Source organism: Ornithorhynchus anatinus, chromosome 3, assembly GCF_004115215.2.
Source record: "Ornithorhynchus anatinus isolate Pmale09 chromosome 3, mOrnAna1.pri.v4, whole genome shotgun sequence".
In the NCBI taxonomy this organism is placed as follows: domain Eukaryota; kingdom Metazoa; phylum Chordata; class Mammalia; order Monotremata; family Ornithorhynchidae; genus Ornithorhynchus; species Ornithorhynchus anatinus.
In genome coordinates, this window is record NC_041730.1 from 18,855,999 (window position 1) to 18,878,141 (window position 22,143).

The following is a 22,143-nucleotide window of genomic DNA, read 5'->3' on the forward strand; positions in this document are numbered from 1 at the left end:
CGCTTCCACCTTTCCCACCTCTCCTCTCCAAGCTCCTGGAGCGAGTTGTCTACATCCGCTGTCTCAAATTCCTCCTTCGACAGTCTGAGGAGAGGCCTTTGAAAACTTGGATTCATTGTGGAAAAGTACTTATCGTACTTTATCGATCAATTAATGGTATTTTAGGGGTTGCAGAGGTTGAAAAGCGGCATGGCCTAGTGGCTAGAGCACGGGCCTGGGCGTCAGAAAGACCTGGGTTCTCATCCCAGGTCTGCCACTTGTCTGCTGTGTGACCTCGGGCAAGTCGCTTCACTTCTCTGTACCTCATCTGTAAAATGGGGATCAAGACTGAGAGCCCCATGTGGGACAGGGACTATGATCAACCAGAACTGCTTGTATCCACCCCAGTGCTTAGTACAGTGCCTGGCACACAGTAAGCGCTTAACAAATGCCATCATCATCATCATTAATGTTTTACTTAAGACGAAGGAGAAATTGGCTGACACAGAATGAGCAAAGACAGGCCTGGAATTCCTTCAGTTACTGTTTGGATGCCCATCTTCTTCCTTCTCTCTTTCCTCCCCCAACGTAGAACAGTGCCAGTGCTTAGAACAGTGCTTGGCACACAGTAAGCGCTCAACAGATACCATCATTAGTATTATTCTATTTAGCACCCAACTCTCCACTCACTTTGCCGTCCCCACTGCTAACAGAACCTCAGCCCTCTCCTGGGGGCTAACGATCAGGAATGTGGACAACCCCTCTCCCATCCCTCCGGCACCTTTCTGCCCCACGTGCCCCCCCGGGGGGTAACTGGGGCTCGACCCCTCGGGTCAGCTGGGATGGGATTAATGGAGCCTGTGCTGCTGAGCTGGGGAAATGTTAATTGATTCTCTTGATGACATTCAGCTCAGGGAGAGCTTTAGAATTAACTGGACGTTCTGTTTAAGTGTTCCTTGCATGAAGGAGCAAAGGAAGGGCCAAGTTCTGCTTTTACATAGTTGTCTGGAATTTGCTCATCCCTGGACTTTTCTGCCACCGTTTGCTAGTTTGGGGCACCGGAGGGCCTCTCCCAGGACCAACTAATTACTGGTTAGAAACGCTGAGGGACTGGGGGGGAGGCGATGAAGAGCTTGATCTGGGGTGAAGTGGGGAAGGGAGCAGGGAGAACAAGACGGGGTCTGCTGTCGCAAAGCAGGGAAGCCAGAAGGCAGGAGAATCAAGACGGGAGCCACTCGAGAAACACCGGGGACTAGCTGACAGAGCCGCGGCCTGGGAGTCAGAAGGACATGAGTTCTAATGCCGATCCCCCCACTCATCTGCTGGGTGATCTTGGGCAAGTTAGTTCACTTCTCTGGGCCTCAGTTCCCTCATCTGTAAAATGTGGATTAGGACCGTGTGCCCCATGGGGGACGGGGACTCTGTCCAACCCAATTTACTGGAATACACCCTAGTAATAAGAATAATGCTGGTATTTGTTAAGCGCTTACTATGGGCAGAGCAGTGTTCTAAGCGCTGGGGTAGACACAGGGGAATCAGGATGTCCCACGTGGGGCTCACAGTCTTCGTCCCCATTTTACAGATGAGGTAACTGAGGCCCAGAGAAGTGAAGTGACTCGCCCACAGTCACCCAGCTGACAAGTGGCAGAGCTGGGATTCAAACTCATGACCTCTGACTCCAAAGCCCAGGTTCTTTCCACTGAGCCACGCTGACTCTTCCCATAGTACATAGTATAGTGCCTAGCACATAGTAAGCACTTAACAAATAAGCACTTAACTGAACCTGCCGGATCAGCAAAACGAATCACACACTCACCCAGACGGACCTGCTTTGGACCCCCCACTTAGTGCACAAGGTAAGCGGTGACGTGCGCTACCCTTTTGTTCAAAGGCTATAAAGCCTCCTCAGAGAGAAGGGTAGAGTAACCAGAACCTCCTGGAAGATCTTATTCCTAGAGAGAATCTACCTTCCCCACCCGCAGGAGTTCCGCTTGCTCTGATCTCTCTCCCCTTCCTCCGTTCCCTGCGGGAACTGGGAGAGAGGCCGGCTCTTCCCCTGAGGAAGTGGGATTCTTTCCGAGGTGCGGGCTTCGTTCTCCCAGCGTCCAGCTCGCTCGCCCCTCTCCGAACGGTAGAGAGGGAAGAGGGTCGGCTTCGAGAGGTGAGTCGGAAGACCCCCTCATGGCACACGTCTGCGAGGGGAATGAAGGAGGTGACAGGGGCTGGTGGCAGTGGAGGTATCTGAGTTCATTCATTCATTCATTCATTAAATCGTATTTATTGAGCGCTTACCGGGTGCAGAGCAGTGTACTAAGCGCTTGGAAAGTGCAGTTCAGCAACAGAGACAATCCCTACCCAACAATGGGCTCAGTCTAGAAGAGGGGAGAGAGACAACAAAACCAAACAAGTAGACAAGCATCGATATAAATGAAAAGAATTTAGATATATACACATCATTAATAAAATCAATAGAATAATAAGTATGCACATATATACACAAGTTCTGTGGAGAGGGAGGGAGTAGGGGCGATGGGAAGGGGAGGAAGGGCAGAGAAAATGGGGGCTCAGTCTGGCAAGGCCTCCTGGAGGAGGGGAGCTTACGGTAGGGCTTTGAAGGGGGGAAGTGGGCTAGTTTGGGGGGTGTGAGGAGGGAGGGCGTTCCGGGCCAGAGGTAGGATGTGGGCCGGGGGTCGATGGTGGGACAGATGAGAACGAGGCTCGTTGAGGAGGTTAGCGGCGGCAGAGGAGCAGAGTGTAGAAGGAGAGAAGGGAGGTGAGGTAAGAGGGGGAGTGGCAGTGGGAACAGGCACCTGGAAGAGAAACCTAAAGATTCTGGAGCGAGGGAGAGGGCGGGCGATGGGGGTCCTGCCCGCCGCCCGAGAAGTACTGTGCGTTCAGTAGCTTGAGCGAACTCTGTGTGATGATCTTATTTTACACAGCACATGTGCAGATGCCATGACAGGAGGCGGTTCGAAGGAGCGCCACACAAGCACAGGGCCAGGACACTGAGCAAGGGGAACATCATTCACTCATTCATTCATTCGATCGTCTCTATTGAGCTCTTACTGTGTGCAGAGCACTGTACCAAGCACTTGGGAGAGTACAGTGCAACAATAAACAGCACATTCCCTGCCCACAGCGAGCTTACACTCTCAGGGGGAGACAGATATCAGTGCAGATGAATGAATTACAGACACGTACTCAAGTGCCGTGAGGCTGGGAGGAGGGGAAGAAAAGAGGGAGCAAGTCAGGGAAACCCAGAAAGGAGTGGGAGAAGAGGAAAGGGGAGCTCAGTCAGGGAAGGCTTCGAAGGGGGGAGAGTCATCGTCTGTCAGATCTGAGAAGGGATAGTGTACCAGGCCAGAGGCAGGACATGGATGACGGGTGGGTGGAATGATAGATGAGATCCAGGCACAGTGAGAAGGTTGGCCTTAGAGGAGCACAGCGTGCGGGCTGGGTTGGAGAAGGAGAGTAGCGAGGCAAGGTGGGAGGGGGCAAGATGACGGACTGCTTTAAAGCCAATGGTGAGGATCTTTTGTCCGATGCAGAGGTGGAAGGGCAACCACAGGAGTTTTTTTGAGGAGTGGGGTGACGTGTCCTGAACATTTTTGTAGAAGAGTGATCCGGGCAGCAGAGTGAAGTACGGACTGGAGCGGGGAGAGACAGGAGGCTGGGAGGTCAGCAAGGAGGCTGATGCAATAATCCAGGAGGGATAGGATGAGCGATTGTATTAACATAGTAGCGGTTTGTGTGGAGAGGGTAGCGTGGATTTTAGCGACGTTGTGAAGGTGGGACTGACAGGGTTTAGCGGCGGGGAGAACACGTGGGTTAAACGAGAGCGAGGATTCAAGGATAATGTCGAGGTCACCAGCTTGCGAGACGGGAAGGATGGGGGTGCATCTACAGTGACGAGAAAGTCACGGGGAGGACGAGGTTTGGGTGCGAAGATATGGACTTCTGTTTTGGGCACGTTAAACTTGAGGTGATGGGAGGACATCCGAGGAGAGATGTCTTGAAGGAAAGAGGAAATGCGAGACTGCAGGGAGGGAGAGAGAGATCAGGGTTGGAGATGTAGATTTGGGTATCATTCGCCTAAAGGTGATTAGTTGAAGCCACGGGGGTGGGTGTGGATGGAGAATAGAAGTCATTGACTAATTATGGTATTTGTTAAACTATCTGTTTATTATCCGCCAGGCACTGTACTAAGCAAGATGGGGGGAAAAGAGGGTTAAGCTGCAGAGAGGTGAAGGGGGGGGCGGTAGAGGGAGTAGAGGGAGAAGGGGAGCTCGGTCCGGGAAGGCCTCTCGGAGGAGGTGAGTTTTAAGTAGGGTTTTGAAGAGGGGAAGAGAATCAGTTTGGCGGAGGTGAGGAGGGAGGGCGTTCCGGGGCCGCGGGAGGACGCGACCCGGGGGTCGACGGCGGGACGGGCGGGCGAGACCGAGGGAACGGCGAGGAGGTGGGCGGCGGAGGAGCGGAGGGTGCGGGGTGGGCGGTGGAAAGAGAGAAGGGAGGAGAGGTCGAAAGAGAGAAGGGAAGTCTGGGAGAGGACCGGGCTCGGGAGAGAAGAGGAGGAGCTCGGTCTTGCTCATGTCGAGTTTTAGGTGGCGGGCCGACATCCAGGTGGAGACGTCCCGGAGGCGGGAGGAGATGCGAGCCCGAAGGGAGGGGGAGAGGACGGGGCGGAGATGTAGATCTGCGTGTCATCTGCGTAGAGATGGTAGTCGAAGCCGTGAGAGCGGATGAGTTCACCGAGGGAGTGAGTGTAGATGGACAACAGAAGAGGACCGAGAACCGACCCTTGAGGAACTCCGACAGTTAAAGGATGGGAGGGGGAGGAGGCGCCCGCGAAGGAGACCGAGAAGGACCGGCCAGAGAGATACGAGGAGAACCGGGAGAGGACGGAGTCCGTGAAGCCGAGGCGAGATAAGGTGTGGAGGAGGAGGGGACGGTCGACGGCGTCAAAGGCAGCAGAGAGGTCGAGGAGGATCGGAATGGAGTAGGAGCCGTTGGATTTGGCAAGGAGGAGGTCACGGGTGACCTTAGAGAGAGCAGTCTCGGTAGAGCGGAGGGGACGGAAGCCAGGTCGGAGGGGGTCCGGGAGAGAATGGGAGTTAAGGAATTCTAAGCAGAGATTTAGACGACCCGTTCTAGGATTTTGGAGAGGAAGGGTAGCAGGGAGATAGGGCGATAACTGGAAGGGGAAGTGGGGTCGAGAGCGGGTTTTTTTAGGATGGGGGAGACGGGGATCGAGACTGTGAGCCCCCTGTAGAATAGGGACTGTGTCCAACCTGATTTGTTTGTATCCACCCAGCGCTTAGTACAGTGCTTGGCACATAGGATCATTATTATTATCAAGTGCCATCGAGTCATTTCCAATTCATAGCGACACCATGGGTATACTTGCTCCAGAATGTCCTGCCTCAGAATGTCCTGTCCCCTGTCTTAATCCACAACCTTTCCAACAGCTCTTCCATTTTCGTTGTTATGGTCTCTATCCATCCAGCTGCCTCTTCCACGTTTTCCCTGGACTTTCTCTAGGATTATCGTCTTCTCCAGAGAATTAATCCTCCTGATTATACGTCCAAAATATGCTAATCTACATGGAGTCATTTGGCCTTCCAAAGACCACTTTGACTCAATTTGCTCCAAAATCCATTGGTCTGTTTTTCAGGCGGTCCACGGCATTCGCAGAAGCCTTCTCCAACACCACATATCCAAAGAATCGATGTTCTTCCTGACCTATTTTTTCACTGTCCAGCTTTCAGATCCAACCATTGTCACTGGAAACACCACAGAGTTGATAATTTGTATTTTTCTCTCAGAGCATTGCGGGTGTTTACGACGTGGCCGGAACAAAGGCTTCGGGACCTCCGGTCGCTGACGTTGCCATGTGAGAAATGAGTATCCGAAGCTGTAAAGATAACCTTATTATTAGAACGTGGCCCATAAGCTCTTAACAAATACCATAATCATTGTTATTATCAAAGGATCCAACAAGAATCACCTCCATGATTTGCCGGTTACCGTTCCATGTTTATCCTTCCGTCTTTGTCTCTGCCTTCCTCCGGCCTTCCGCCCTCTCCAGTTTCCAGGTGGTTTCCAGTGGAGAGGTTGGAGAGATCGAGTCACCCGGCCCTCAGAATGCTGCTGGTCCGCACCCCGCTGATGCTGCAGGCCCTGGAGAGATCTCTGGAGAAGGGCATCCCCGAATCCCTCAAGGTGAGAGCCCAATCTGAACAAGATCCCCAGCTTGGTTTGGATGTGAGCACTCTATATTTCATGAGAAACGTGTCTGCTAATTCTGTTTCCTTGCACTCTCCCAAGTGCTCAGTACACTGCTCCGCACTTAGGAAGGGCTCGATAAACACCACTGATCGATTGAGAAAGATGATGCTAATGAGAAGAAGAGCTGTGGCATTCGTTAAGTGCTTAGCATGGGATTAGAACTGTACTAAGCCCTGGGGTCGATAAAAGAAATGGAGATATGTACACACTTTTTTTTTTTAATGAACTTAACGTTCTGTGAAGAGTCCAGTATTTTCATTCAATAGTATTTATTGAGCGCTTACTATGTGCAGAGCACTGTACTAAGCGCTTGGATGAACAAGTCGGCAACAGATAGAGACGGTCCCCGCCGTCTGACGGGCTTACGGTCTGATCGGGGGAGACGGACAGATGAGAACGATGGCGATAAATAGAGTCGAGGGGAAGAACGTCTCATAAAAACGATGGCGACTAAATAGAATCGAGGCGATGTACATTACATTAACAAAATAAATAGGGTGATGAAAATATATACAGTCGAGCGGACGAGTACGGTGCTGAGTGGATGGCAAGGGAGAGGGGGAGGAGCAGAGGGTGATGCGGGGAAAAGAGGGTTAAGCTGCGGAGAGGTGAAGGGTGGGTGGTAGAGGGAGTAGAGGGAGAAGAGGAGCTCGGTCCGGGAAGGCCTCTCGGAGGAGGTGAGTTTTAAGTAGGGTTTTGAAGAGGGGAAGAGAATCAGTTTGGCGGAGGTGAGGAGGGAGGGCATTCCGGGACCGCGGGAGGACGCGGCCCGGGGGTCGACGGCGGGACGGGCGAGACCGAGGGACGGCGAGGAGGTGGGCGGCGGAGGAGCGGAGCGTGCGGGGTGGGCGGTGGAAAGAGAGAAGGGAGGAGAGGTAGGAAGGGGCGAGGTGACGTAGAGCCTCGAAGCCTAGAGTGAGGAGTTTTTGTTTGGAGCGGAGGTCGATAGGCAACCACCGGAGTTGTTTAAGAAGGGGAGTGACGTGCCCAGATCGTTTCTGCGGGAAGATGAGCCGGGCAGCGGAGTGAAGAATAGCCTGGAGCGGGGCGAGAGAGGAGGAAGGGAGGTCAGAGAGAAGGCCGACACGGTAGTCTAGCCGGGATATAACGAGAGCCCGTAGCGGTAAGGTAGCCGTTCGGGTGGAGAGGAAAGGGCGGATCTTGGCGATATCGTAAAGGTGAAACCGGCAGGTCTCGGTGACGGATAGGATGCGTGGGGCGAACGAGAGAGACGAGTCGAGGATGACACCGAGATCGCGGGCCCGAGAGACGGGAAGGATGGTCGTGCCATCGACGGTGATAGAGAAGTCTGGGAGAGGAACGGGTTCGGGAGGGAAGATGAGGAGCTCGGTCTCGCTCACGCTGAGTTTTAGGTGGCGGGCCGACATCCTGGTGGAGACATCCCGGAGGCAGGTGGAGATGCGAGCCCGAAGGGAGGGGGAGAGGACGGGGCGGAGATGTAGATCTGCGTGTCATCTGCGTAGAGATGGTAGTCATAGCCGTGAGAGCGAATGAGTTCACCGAGGGAGTGAGTGTAGATGGAGAACAGAAGAGGGCCGAGAACTGACCCTGGAGGAACTCCAACAGTTAAAGGATGGGAGGGGGAGGAGGCGCCGGCGAAGGAGACCGAGAATGACCGGCCAGAGAGGTGAGAGGACAACCGGGAGAGGACGGAGTCCGTGAAGCCAAGGTGAGATAAGGTATGGAGGAGGAGGGGACGGTCGACGGCGTCAAAGGCAGCAGAGAGGTCGAGGAGGATCGGAATGGAGTAGGAGCCGTTGGATTTGGCAAGAAGGAGGTCACGGGTGACCTTAGAGAGAGCGGTCTCGGTAGAGCGGTTGGGACGGAAGCCAGATTGGAGGGGGTCCAGGAGAGAATGGGAGTTAAGGAACTCTAAGTGGCGATTGTAGACGACTCGTTCTAGGATTTTGGAAAGGAAGGGTAGGCGGGAGATAGGGCGATAACCGGAGGGGGAAGTGGGGTCGAGAGCGGGTTTTTTTAGGATGGGGGAGACGCGGGCATGTTTGAAGGCAGAGGGGAAGGAGCCACTGGAGATTGAGTGGTTAAAAATAGAAGTTAAGGAAGGGAGGAGGGCAGGGGCGATGGTTTTAAGAAGGTGAGAGGGAATGGGTCCGAGGAGCAGGTGGAGGGGGTGGCACTTGAGAGGAAGGAGGAGATCTCCTCTGAGGATACTGCAGGGAAGGATGGGAAAGTAGGGGAGAGGGTCGGTGGAGGGGAGGGGAGAGGTGACTTTGGGGAGCTCAGACCTGATCGTGTTGATTTTCGTGAGGAAATAGGTGGCCAGATCATTGGGGGTGAGAGATGGGGGAGTGGGAGGAACAGGGGGCCTAAGGAGAGAGTTAAAGGTCCGGAACAGTCGGCGGCGGTGACGGGCATGGGTGTCGATGAGGGAGGAGAAGAAGCTTTGCCTGGCAGAGGAGAGGGCAGAGTTAAGGCAGGAAAGGATAAATGTGAAGCGTGTGAGGTCGGCTCGGTGCTTGGACTTTCGCCAGCGGCGCTCGGCAGCTCGAGCATAGGAGCGTAGGAGGCGGACGGAGGAGGCGATCCGGGGCCGTGGGTTAGTGGAGCGAGAGCGGCGGAGGGAAAGGGGGGCGAGAGAGTCGAGATGAGTAGAGAGGGTGGAGTTGAGAGCGGAGACCTGATCGTCGAGAGTGGGAAGTGAGGACAGGGCGGCGAGGTGAGGAGAGATGCTTTTGGAAAGACGGATGGCACCGAGAGAGCGGAGGTCTCTGTGGGGCAGTAGCGAAGATTTGCAGGGGGAGGGAGTGTGAGAGATGAGGCAGGTGAGAAGGTTGTGGTCAGAGAGAGGGATTTCAGAGTCGGCGAGGGAGGAGATAGTGCAGCGGTAGGAGATGACGAGATCGAGGGTGCGACCGAGTCGGTGAGCGGGCGCGGTACGGCGGAGGAGGAGGTCGGCAGAGTCGAGGAGGGATAGCAGGCGGGCGGCGGAGGAGTCGTCGGGTACGTCCACATGGATGTCGAAGTCTCCGAGGATCAGAGTGGGCAGAGAGAAGGAGAGAAGGAAGGTGAGAAAGGGGTCAAGGTGGTCGAAGAAGTCGGAGGCGGGACCGGTAGGGCGGTAGATGACGGCGACAGGTAACTGGAGGGGGTGGTGGAGGCGAATGATATGGGCTTCGAAGGAGGGGAAGGAGAGGGAGGGCGGAGGAGGGATAGTGCGGAAGCGGCAACGGGGCGAGAGGAGGAAGCCGACGCCTCCTCCCTTACCGGTGAGTCTGGGGGAGTGGGAGAAGGAGAGGCCTCCGCCGGAGAGAGCGGCGGCGGAGACCGTGTCTTCGGGAGAGAGCCACGTTTCCGAAAGGGCGAGGAGGAGGAGAGAGCGGGAGAGGAAAGGTCATGGACGAAAGGTAGCTTACCTGTAATAGAGCGGGGGTTCCAGAGGCCACACTTGAAAGTAGCTGTGGGTGCAGGGGGGGGGGGGAAGGGTGGGGGGAGGGGAGGGTTTGGATGGGAAGGAGGTGGCGGGGCCCTGGACGGGGAGAGGGGGATGAGGGGTAGCGGTGGGACAGGAGGACTGGGATGGGGCGTGGGTGGGGAAGAGAGAAGGGGGGAGGGGGTGAAGAGGGGGTTTGGTGGGGGGAAGAGTAGGGGGAGGGGGAAGAGGGGTAGCGCTGGTAAAGTGGGGTTCTAGGGCGGGAGAGGGGAGGGGGGGAGGAGACAGAGGAGAGAGCGGGAAAGAGCTGAGCGAGAGAGGGGAAGGGGAAGGGGAAGGGGAGGATAGGAAGGGGCGGGAGGGGGGAGGCGGGGAGGAGGGACATGGCGAGGCCAGAGAGGTGGGTGGCAGCACTGACAACAATAAACAGTAATAAACGAAATCGGTAATATAGCAACATGATACAGTATGATACAATACGGTGGTGCTAATATAGCAACATGATACAGTATGATACAATATAGTCGTGTTAATAAAAGGGGCGATGACCAGGGTCGGGGGTAGACTCGATTAAGGGGCGACCTGATCAAACTCAAAGTCTGACGACAATAAACAATAACAAGCGAGATCGCTAATATAGCAACATGCTACAGTAAGGCACACTACAATAGTGTTAATAAGCAGGCGATGACCAGGGTCGGGGGACGAGCCGACCCTACCCGATCAGACTCAAAGTCGAGCGGCCAGCGGCCGAGAGAGTCCCAGAGCTCATGGCCAAATAACCCTGTGGCGGCGGGGGTCCCTGAGGTTGTCCGGGGTGGGTGGCCAGCTTCCAGGTGGTTTCCAGTGGAGAGGTTGGAGAGATCGAGTCACCCGGCCCTCAGAATGCTGCCGGTCCGCACCCCGCTGATGCTGCAGGCCCTGCAGAGATCTCTGCAGAAGGGCATCCCCGAATCCCTCAAGGTGAGAGCCCAATCTGAACAAGATCCCCAGCTTGGTTTGGAGGTGAGCACTCTATATTTCATGAGAAACGTGTCTGCTAATTCTGTTTCCCTGCACTCTCCCAAGTGCTCAGTACACTGCTCCGCACTTTGGAAGGGCTCGATAAACACCACTGATCGATTGAGAAAGATGATGCTAATGAGAAGAGCTGTGGCATTCGTTAAGTGCTTAGCCTGGGATTAGAACTGTACTAAGCCCTGGGGTCGATAAAAGAAATGGAGATATGTACACACTTTTTTTTTTTTTTAATGAACTTAACGTTCTGTGAAGAGTCCAGTATTTTCTCAGGTACCTGATCCCCAAGGTCAGTTTTGGCTCATCGCTCATTGGGTGACTGTGAGCCTAATGTGGGCCCATAACTCTCCTAAGCCCTGGAGTTAATATGACAATTGGATACGGTCCCTGTCCTCCATGGGGCTCACAGTCACCAAAGCGATACGCCAAAACTGACCTCGGGGATCAGGTACCGGACAAAATGCTGGACTCTTTACAAAAGGTTCTTCTTATAAAAACGGGTGCCCGTGTCGTGTGTGCTAGAGGAAATCCATAATAAGCAGTGTGGCTCAGTGGAAAGAGCCCAGTCTTGGAGTCGGAGGTCATGGGTTCGAATGCCCGCTCTGCCACTTGTCACCCGTGTGACTGTGGGCAAGTCACTTCACTTCTCTGGGCCTCGGTTACCTCGTCTGGAAGATGGGGATTAAGATGGTAGGACAACATAATTACCCTGTATCCACCCCAGCGGTTAGAACAGTGCTCTGCACATAGTAAGCGCTTAACAAATACCAACATTATTCTTATTATAATGTTTGAAAATCAAATTCTGGGGGTTTGTTTACTTTAATGATAATATGAAAAACATGATTAAAATGGGTAAAATCCTTAAACTTCACATCCCACCTCGGGATAGCCACGGAATCAGCTGGATTACATCCGGGCTTGGAGATAGATGCCATCTCTCTGTTGTTGTTTTTTCCCTCTTCAAGCCTCTGCGGTCGCTGAGAAACTTCAACCCCACTCGGTGATATTTTTCTGCGGTTGGGAAATAGGGAGGTTATTCCCAGTAGTAGCATCTATTAAACATTTACCTTGTGCCAAGCACCGGGCCGTTTGATGGGATGTACGAGATAATCAGATCGGACACAATTCCCGGCTCACGTGGGACTCACCGTCTAGAGCAGGTATCCTCCGATTTTACAGTCGAGGAAACTGAGGTACAGAGAGGCGAAGCGAGCGGAACCTGGGTCTCTCGACACCAGGTCGTACGCTTTTTCCACCGGGCCTAAGGGAACCGGAAGACACCTGTTTGGCAGTGAATAATTATCAGTGATGTCTGGGCCGGTCCAGTGGAAAAATAACAATAACCATAATAATGATAGACGTGACTTTTATGGCACGTGTTAAGCACGTACGGTGTGCCGGACGCTGTACTAAGCGCTGGGGTATATACAGGCTGATCAGATTGAACACGGTCCATGTCCCACGGGGGGCTCGCGGTCGATCCCCACTTTACAGATGAGATCATTTAGGCCCAGAGAAGTGACGTGACTTGACCGAGGTCACACAGCAGACAAGCGGCGGAGCAGGGATCACAACCCACGGCCTCCGACTCCCAAGGCCGTGCTCTTTCCGCTAAGCCGCGCCGCTTCTCCGATGCCGTGCAGGTCTACGGCACCGTGTACCACGTGAATCGGGGCAACCCCTTTAAGCTGGAAGCTCTGGTGGACAGGTGGCCGGATTTCAACACCGTCATCGTTCGCCCCCCGGAGCAGGTAGGTTACCCGAGGTGCCCCCCCCAGTCCTCCTCACCTGCCCCGATCATCGAATTTCTCGGCCAAGGGATCGAAGAGGACTGACCGGTCCCGGGTCGGGCCGGGCTCAACTACCGACGCCGAACCGAACGAGAGAGGCCTCAGGGTGCCCCGGCTGGAGGAGGAGGAGGAGGAACGTGCCCAGCCTCCTTCCGCAGCAGGGCACGGCGGCGACGCCGCGGAGAGTGAGAACGGGGAAGGGTGATGCCATGGCTCTGGAGCAAAGAGGGGTCTGGGTGGGGGGGGGGGGTCTCCCCTCCCTCCTTACCCCCGGGAGCTATTCTAGACTGTAAGCTAGACTCCCCTCTAGACCGTAAACTTGCTGTGGGCAGGGAATGTGTCTGTTTATTGTTACATTGTACTCTCCCAAGCGCTTAGTACGGTGCTCGGCGCACAGTAAGCGCTCGGTAAATACGATCGAATGGAATCTGATCGAACGAATATTCTCTAGGTCTGGGGGGACTCGGATGGGCTTCTGGACACGTGCGCGCATAGAGAGCGCTCCATAAATACCGTTGATGGATGGATTGATTCTGCCGCGGGATTTCGCCTCCCCGGCCTGGCAACGACAGCGCCGGTCGCGGCCGGTGCTTAGTACAGTGCTCTGCACACAGTGAGCGCTCAATAAATAGGATTCGTTCATTCAATAGTATTTATGGAGCACTCACTATGTGCAGAGCACTGTAGTAAGCGCTTGGAATGGATTGAATGAATGAAAACTTTCGCCATTCTTCCCCCTTCCCCACCTAACCCAGGAGATGACCGACGACTTAGACCACTACACGAACACTTACCTAATCTACTCCAAGGACCTGGAGACTTGTCGAGAAGCCCTGGCGTCGCCAGGGACCATCAACTGGAAGCAGCATCTACAGATCCAAGGTAACCCGGGCTCTCAGAACGGAGTCGCCCATCGGGCTGGGGAGAACTCTCCGGAAGTCAGTTACCGACGTCATATTTCGACCTCCAGAAGCGGTTAGCCGGCCCGCCCGGCTTCAGGTCGGGAAGCTCCTCCGGTTCCGAACGACCGGCGAGGAGCTGTGGCTCTGCCTCTTGCCAGCTGTGTGACCTCGGGCACGTCCCTTCACTTCTCTGGGCCTCACCTGTTCTCCCTCCTTATTATTATTAATAATAATGAAATAATGGTCCTTGTTAAGCACCTACTATGTTCCGAGCGCTGGGGAGATACAAGTTAATCACGTTGGACACGGTCCCCGTCCTACATGGGGCTCACAGGTCTAAGGGGGAGGGAGAACAGATGGAGCGTAACCCCGTGTGGGACAGAGACTGGGTCACTTGGCTTCTCTGTGCTTCATTTACCTCATCTGTAAAATGGGGATAAGCGTGTGAGCCCCATGTGGGACGGGGACTCTGTCCAACCTGATTAGAGGAGTTAAAGAAGCAGCGTGGCTTCATGGAAAGAACATGGACTTGGGGGGGGCGGGTGTCAGAGAACATGAGTTCTAATCCCGCTTCTGCCACTTGTCTGCTGTGTGACCTTGGGCAAGTCCCCTAACTTCTCTGTGCCTCAGTTCCCTCGTCTGTAAAATGGGGATGAAGACTGTGAGCCCCACGTGGGACAACCTGACAACCTGATTACCTAACCCGGCGCTTAGAACAGTGCCTGGCACAGAGTAAGCACTTAACAAACACCGTCATTATTATTAACTTTGTCTCCACCCCAGCATTTAGAACCCAGAGTGAGCGCTTAACGAGTACCATAGTGTTAGTAATAGTGTTGAGTGTTGTGTTGAGAAGCAAAGTGTTGAGAAGCAGCGTGGCACAGTGGAAAGAGCACGGGCTTTGGAGTCAGGGCTCATGAGTTCGAATCCCAGCTCTGCCACTTGTCAGCTGTGTGACCTTGGGCAAGTCACTTAACTTCTCTGTGCCTCAGTTCCCTCATCTGTAAAATGGGGATTAAGACTGTGAGCCCCACGTGGGACAACCTGATTCCCCTGTGTTTACCCCAGCACTTAGACCAGTGCTCTGCACATAGTAAGCGCTTAACAAATACCAACATTATTATTATTATTATTAATAGTAATAAGAATAAGAATGTCATTGACCAGCTTCTCACTTGGAAGGGATTTTAGGGCCAAGCGTTGGATTAGGTCCTCTTCTCTTTCCCCACCAGGGTTACAGCCCGAACTGGAGAAGGTGATCAGAGAAGTTGCAGCCTCTAAGTCAGTCCAAGTGCAGACCACAGACGCCATCCTCTATATCAGCCCAGAGACCCTGCAGAGCCTGGCCCCTTCCTTGCTCCAAAGAGATCATGCCAACAAGTTACCGCTCAAAACCTCGAGACCCAAGAAGGAAATGTGAGTGTTGGAACGTCAAGCAGTGTGGCCTAGTGAAAAGCAGCGTGGCCTAGCGGAAAGAGCGAGGCCTGGGAGTCAGAGGACCTGGGTTCTAATCCTGGCTCTGCTGTGTGACCTTGGGCAATCGATTCACTTCTCTGGGCCTCAGTTTCCTCATCTGTAAAATGGCGGTTAGGTCTTACTCCCTCCTACCTCGGCCGTGAGCCCCATGCAGGGACAGGGACTGTGTCCCACCCCGATGACCTCGCATCGGTCTTGATGGTGTTGTCTTGTTTTCGTTTTGTTCCGTTTTGCTTTGCTGTCTGTCTCTCCCGTTTAGACTGTGGGCCCATCACCGGGCAGGGATGGTCTCTATCTGTTGCCAAATGGTACATTCCAAGCGCTTAGTACAGTGCTCTGCACAGCGTGGGTGCTCAATAAATACTAATGAATGAATGAATGAATGAGTCTGTCCCAGTGCTTAGAATAGTGCTTGACACATAGTAAACGTTTAATACTATTATTATTACCTTTATACTCTATCCATATGTATATATATATATATTTACATTCTACCACTGGTATATACTCTTTCTCCTCGGGCAGTCTGAGTACCGAGAATAATAATGTTGAATCTTAGGGTGAAGATATTCCCGAACTGCAGAGATTCCTAAATTCCTTTCACTTGGGTGGCTATAATAATAATAATAATAATGGCATTTGTTAAGCACTTACTTCGTGCCAGGCACTGTACTAAGCTAGGACAGATATGAGATAATCGGTTAGACACAGTCCCTGTCCCACGTAGGGCTCACAGTCTCAATTCCCATTTTACAGATGAGGTAACTGAGGCACAGAATAGCGAAGTGACTTGGCCAAGATTAGAACCCAGATCCTTCTGATGCCCCAGGTCCATGTTCTGTCCACTAGGCCACCCTGCTTCTCAGGGTTCTTCTCCTTCCAATAAGGCCCCAAGATTCCCGCAAGCCTTGGCAGACTCAGGGCAACCCCCTCCCCCCACCCGACTCGGCATCCCTCCCCGAGGGAGGGATCACCAGCCATCGGACACGGGCACGTCCGTGTCGCTCCGTCCGTCTGGGTCCACCCCCTTTCCCGCCGGGTCCGTGAACACGGTTTCCTCCTCTCCCCCGCAGCGACGATGAGAAGTTTAAGCTCTCGGCCGTGGAGGTCGACAACGCGGGACTGGTGAACGGGCTGTGGGTTTTCGGTGGGAACGAGAGGAGCCTGAGATTCATCCGGCGCTGCATCCGCCATTTCCCCAGCTTCTGCCTGCGCGGGCCCGAGGGGACCCCGGTCTCTTGGAGTCTTATGGATCAGACGGGAGAGATGCGGATGGGGGGCACCCTGGCCGAGTACCGCAACAAGGGGTTCGTCGCGCACATCATCTATCACCAGATTCAAGCGCTCGTTCCCCGAGGCTTCCCGGTCTACTCTAATGTGGCCCGAGCCAATCCTTACATGCACAGGCTGTGCCAGAGCCTTGGGATCTCATCCATTCCCTGTGGCTGGCACCAGTGGAACTGCGTGCCACTTGCAAGCTCCCGCTGAGGAGCAGTTCCTGTGGGTGTGTTGAGGACGGGGAGGGGAAAGAGTGCGAGGAACGAGGCTCGGGGCTGGCGGCGGGGTCTGGAGGTGTGGACGGACTGACCAACTTAACACTGCCTTTCTTGTACTTGACCATTCGGGAAAAGGCCGAATAAAGCTTGAGCACTGGGAATATTCAAAGATCTGGGCAGAGATGTTGAACTTTTATAACCCCGCCATCCACCAAGGGGTGGCGGTTGGAAGCAGGGAAGGCATCTCGCTCTTCTCTGTCGGGCGATCGTATTGACTGAGCGCTCACTGGGTGCAGAGCACTGTATCGAGCACTCGGGAGAGTACGATATAGCAGGCACGTTCCCTGCCCACAGCGAGCTTACAGTCTAGATGGGGAGATAGACATTAAAATGAATAAAATCACAGAGAAGGACAGAAGTGCCATTGGACTGGGAGGGGGGATGAATAAAGGGAGCAAATCAGGGCGGCACAGAAGGGAGGGGAGACGAGGAAAGGAAGGCTTAGTCAGGGAAGGCCTCTCGGAGGAGACGGGCCTTCAATAAGGCTCTGAAGTTCGGGGAGAGTAATCGCGGGAGGGCGTGGCAGGGCAGAGGTAGGATGTGGGCTAGAGGTCGGCGGTGAGATCCATGAGATCGAGGTACAGGGAGAAGGTTGGCATTAGAGGAGCTGCTGTAAGAGGGTGTGACTCCAGAGAGGGTTGGAGATCTATTCGCACCATCCATCCGTCAGTTGACGGTATTCAATCCATCGTACGTATTGGGCACTGCTGTGTGCAGAGCAGTGTACTAAGCACAATAAACAATAGACACAAGTTTACAGTCTAGAGGGGAAGATGGACATTAATATGAACAAATTAAAGAGATATATGTGAGTGCTGAGGGGTGAAAAAAGGGGGAAAATCCAAGTGCTTTTATCTAGCACGATCCGGGCACCGTACTATCTGGGAGAGATCAGTAGAGCTGGTAGATCTGCCCTCGGAGCAGGGCCCCTCTAAGGGAGGAGCTGCCGGGGAAACTTGCGGTCTTTTCTCTTCCTGAAAACACTCCTGAATCCCTGGCTGGCTCACAACCAGGTCTTCCAAAAGAAACGAGCGTGTGGGGCATCAACCCGAAGCAACTCCCGGTACACCACAAGCTGCGAAAGGTTCTCCTTACATTCCTAGGCCTCTGTCACCGTGAGCGACTCCGGAGATTTCAGGACGTTGGCATCCCACCTTTCCTGAAGGGAGACTCCGTCAGCACCGTCCCCTTTCCTGGAACTCCCTCCCCCGTAAATCCTCCAGGCCACGGTTCCCTCCATCTTGAAAGCCTTTCTGAACTCATTTCTTCTCTGAAAAGTCACCCCGGATTCATTTCTGTTTTCCCCAGCTACTACTTCGGCACTTCACCTGTGTATGAGGTACCATTCTAAGCGCTAAGGTAGATATGAGATAATCAGCACTTCACCTGATTATCTCATATCTACCTTAGCGCTTAGAATGGTACCTGATACACAGTAAGCACTCAAAGTTATTACTGTGATTATTCTTCTTCTCATCACCTGTTCTCCCTCCCCATCAGACTGTGAGCTCCATGAGGAATAGGGACTCTTATCCACCCCAAAGCTGAATACAGTGTCTGGCACATTGTAAGAGTGTAATGTCATCGTCAAGATCACCTGAACAACCTGCACTTGTAACCCGCCCAGAACACTTGAATATATGTCCTGCATCGCCTATCAATCAATCTTTTTGACTAAGCACTTATTCTGCGCGGAGCACTGTGCCAAGCACTTGGGAGAGTACGAGATAATAGACACATTCCCTGCCCACAAAGAGCTTACAGTTTAATTAGACTTAATTAATCATCCATTATCTTCTTACTCCTACTTGTAAAGACATGATTTTAGCATCTTTCTCCCCTACTAGATTGTAAGCTCCTTGAGGGCAGGCCTACTGACGCTGATAATAATAATAATAATGACGGTACTTGTTAAGCACTGTGTGCCAAGCACCGCTCTAAGCGCTGGGGAAGATACAAGTTAATCGGCTTGGACACGGTCCCTGCCCCACGTGGGGCTCCCGGTGTTAATCACCATTTTACAGATGAAGTAACTGAGGCACAGAGAAGTGAATTGACTTACCCAGGGTCACAGAAGAGAAGTGGCAGAGCAGGATTGGAACGCAGGCCCGTGCTCTACCCGCCAAACCGGGTTCCTTCTCGCTCTTCGGCACATTCCCAAGCGCTCCGGACCCAGTAGAGTGCTCTGCACCCAGTAGGCGCTCAATAAATGCTATCGATTGGCCGAATGCAGAAATAAAGCTATTTAGGATCTGAGAAGTGCCATTAAACTTGGGTAACAGGAGAGCCTTTTCTAGAAACAATTCACAGCTCTAAATTTACATTTACCTAGAGCTGGGCTTCCTGTTCCGAGATGACTCCGCCGAGGGGGAAACTGTAGATCTGGGGGTGTGGTATAGAAAGACGCTTTTCTGCGGTGGTGTCGGCGGAAATGGTCAGCCGACTTTTCCGGCCCCTTCCCACTTGGTGTGAGCACTGCATCCCGGGGAAGCGGCGTGGCTTCGTGGAAAGAGCCCGGGCTCGGGAGTCAGAGGGTGTGGGTTCTCATCCCGGCTCCGCCACCCGTCTGCCGTGTGACCTCGGGCGAGCCACATAACTTCTCTGTGCCTCAGTGACCTCATCTGTAAGATGGGGATGAAGACTGTGAGCCCCAGATGGGATAACCTGATTACCTTGAATCCACCCCGGCGCTTAGAACAGTGCTTGGCACATAGTAAGAGCTCTTACTATAGTGTAATGTAATCGTACACTTACTATAGTATGTGCAGAGCGCTGTTCTAAGCGCCGGGGTAGATACCGGGTAATCGGGGTGTCCCACGTGAGGCTCACAGTTAATCCCCATTTTACAGATGGGGTAACTGAGGCACAGAGGAGTTAGGTGATTTGCCCAAAGTCACACACCTGATAAGTGGCGGGACTGGGATTAAAACCCACAACCTCCGTCTGCCAAGCCCGTGCTCTTTCCACTGAGCCACACTGCTTCCCTCCTAAGCCCCACTGCTTAATTACGGGATTTACTAAGCACTACTATGTGTCGAGCACTATCTAAGCGCTCTGGCGCAGATGCAAGATAATCATGTCGGACACAGTCCCTGTCCCAGCTGGTGCTCACAGACTAATAGTAATGTTGGTATTTGTTAAGCGCTAACTAAGTGCAGAGCGCTGTCTTAAGCGCCGGGGGAGATACAGGATCATCAGGTTGTCCCAAGTGAGGCTCACAGTTAATCCCCATTTTACCGACGAGGGAACTGAGGCCCGGAGAAGTGAAGCGACTTGCCCGCGGTCACCCAGCTGCCAAGCGGCGGAGCCGGGATTCGAACCCTTGACCTCTGACTCCCATGCCCGGGCTCTTTCCACTGAGCCGCGCTGCTTCTCCGCGAGTGGGATTTAATTCCCATTTTACAGGCGAGGAAACGGAGGCACAGAGAAGTGACTTTCCCAAGGTCACGGAGCAGACAAGTCGCGGAGCTGGGAATAAAACTCAAGTCCCCTGCCCCGCGGGCCCGTGCTCTTTCCATCAGGCTGCACTGCTTCCCAGAGGCTTTTGGTTGGTATTTAGTGAACCAAGAGGGGATAAGAGTCAGAGAGAAGCTGGGGAACAAAGGAGGAGGAAGGCGGAATTGGGGCACTGGGGGGGGGGGGCGGGGCGGGCACCTATTCAAACCTACGCTCACCCCTCTACCCCTTCCCCGCTCACGCCATACACACATTCACTCGGTTCACAACAGCAGCTTAGAGAAGCAGCGTGGCTCAGTGGAAAGAGCGCGGGCTTGGGAGTCAGAGGTCACGGGTTCCAATCCCGGCTCCGCCTTTAGTCAGCTGTGTGACCTCGGACAAGTCGCTTGACTTCTCTGTGCCTCGGTCACCTCATCTGTCAAATGGGGATTAAAACCGTGAGTCCCACGTGGGACAACCTGTTCACCTTGTATCCCCCAGCGCTCACAACAGTGCTTTGCACATAGTAAGCGCTTAACAGATACCACAATTTATTTTTATTATCACTGCTGCCCACCATCATCCAACTGAGCACAAAAGCAGCGCTTCCCTCAGCGAGGCCTGGGCCACTGAGGTGCCCAGCGTACCCAGGAGGCTGCAGGCACGACACATCCCGGGTCCCAGGCTGGAAAGCGGAAAAGAGCCGGTCCGGCTATCACCACAGCGGCGGAAGGGAAAAGGAGCCCAAGGCCGCCCCGTCGCTCCACCACCGAGCTCCTGCGAGGCCACCGACACGGCTGCCCGGTCCCCTTCCGGCACCCGGTCCAAAGTCCCTCCGAGGATCTCGGGGCGGCGGGGCGGAATCTCAAAATCGGGGACCGCCCCCCTCAAAAGCGGGTTGTCCGGTCACTTGACTCCAATTTACACCTTCCCTCGCCCCGAGTGGAGAAAGAAAGCCACGAAGATCACCCCTTCGGGGCAGCCCCAGCCTCCCCGACCTCCTCATCACACCCACACACGATTCCTAGGCTCACACCGAAGGAGGTAAGCGCAGAGCCACAGGGGTGACGGGCTGACGAGCCGCCCTCCTCGCCTTGCTCACCCCAAGTCTCTGACGAGGCCTGAGAGTGGCCGGGAAGGGCCGAAGAGACTCAAAATGGCGGCTTTCAGATTGTTAGCTCTGAGAAAACGTCCCCCTTCTAGTTCCCTTCCTTCCACTCGAAACTCTATCTACCCTCTTTCCACCCTTGCCCTCAGATGGAAAAGTTGGCCTCTGACTCTGCCTTTTGGAAAAGATCCCACTCAAAACCAAAGGGCAACTAAATAGAATCGAGGCGATGTACATTTCATTAACCAAATAATTAGGATGATGAAAATATATACAGTCGAGCGGACGAGTACGGTGCCGAGGGGAAGGGAAGGGAGAGGGGGGAGGAGCAGAGGGAAAGGGGGGAAAAGAGGGTTAAGCTGCGGAGAGGTGAAGGGGGGGCGGTGGAGGGAGTAGAGGGAGAAGGGGAGCTCGGTCCGGGAAGGCCTCTTGGAGGAGGTGAGTTTTAAGTAGGGTTTTGAAGAGGGGAAGAGAATCGGTTTGGCGGAGGTGAGGAGGGAGGGCGTTCCAGAACGGCGGGAGGACGTGGCCCAGAGGTCGACGGCGGGAGGGGCGAGTCCGAGGGACGGCCAGGAGGTGGGCGGCGGAGGAGCGGAGCGGGCGGGGTGGGCGGTGGAAAGAGAGAAGGGAGGAGAGTTAGGAAGGGGCGAGGTGACGGACAGCCTCGAAGCCTAGAGTGAGGAGGTTCTGTTTGGAGCGGAGGTCGATAGGCAACCGCTGGAGGAGTTTAAGAAGGGGAGTGACAGGCCCGGATCGTTTCTGCGGGAAGATGAGCGTAGTCGGAACCTCTGACTCCCAGGCCCGTGCTCTATCCACCAGGCCATGCAGCTTCTTTACCGAGCAGAGCAATATGACTGGGCCCTTGAGATGATACAGAATCTCCGGGGAAATGGGAAATGGGACTTTGGCCACCGGAAGCACAACAGCTGCCCCCTAGAAAGACAGAATCGACCTTTAGCGCTCACCAGTTCTCTGCGGGAGTTCATATCACCTAAGGAACCGGTAAGACTCGAGCCCCTGCCCCGAAAACCTGCAGGATCAGCAAAGCGAATCACACACTCCCCCACACGGACGTGCTTTTGACCCCCACTTAGTGCGCAGGGTATGCAGTGACGTGCGCTACCCTTTTGTTCAAAGTCTATAAAGCCTCCTCAGAGAGAAGGCTAGAGTAACCAGAACC

The 22,143-nt window shown here is 54.0% G+C and overlaps 1 protein-coding gene across 11 annotated transcripts; it reads left to right on the forward strand.

Moving 5' to 3' along the window:
- The first annotated feature begins 1,905 nt into the window (after window positions 1–1,905).
- LOC100081664 (glycine N-acyltransferase) lies at window positions 1,906–16,533 on the forward strand. 11 transcript variants are annotated; one of them, XM_029060061.2, is made up of 7 exons: window positions 1,906–2,140; window positions 5,802–5,869; window positions 6,065–6,198; window positions 12,340–12,447; window positions 13,242–13,368; window positions 14,621–14,804; window positions 15,938–16,533. In XM_029060061.2, the coding sequence occupies exons 3-7, from the start codon at window positions 6,121–6,123 to the stop codon at window positions 16,350–16,352; spliced, it is 912 nt and encodes a 303-aa protein (XP_028915894.1). In that variant the 5' UTR covers window positions 1,906–2,140; window positions 5,802–5,869; window positions 6,065–6,120; the 3' UTR covers window positions 16,353–16,533. The 11 variants fall into 11 exon arrangements, with proteins under 11 accessions (XP_028915894.1, XP_039767339.1, XP_028915892.1 ...); XM_039911405.1 differs by having other exon boundaries at window positions 1,907–2,140; window positions 5,802–6,198; XM_029060059.1 differs by lacking the exon at window positions 5,802–5,869 and having other exon boundaries at window positions 1,907–2,140.
- The last annotated feature ends 5,610 nt before the right edge of the window (window positions 16,534–22,143 follow it).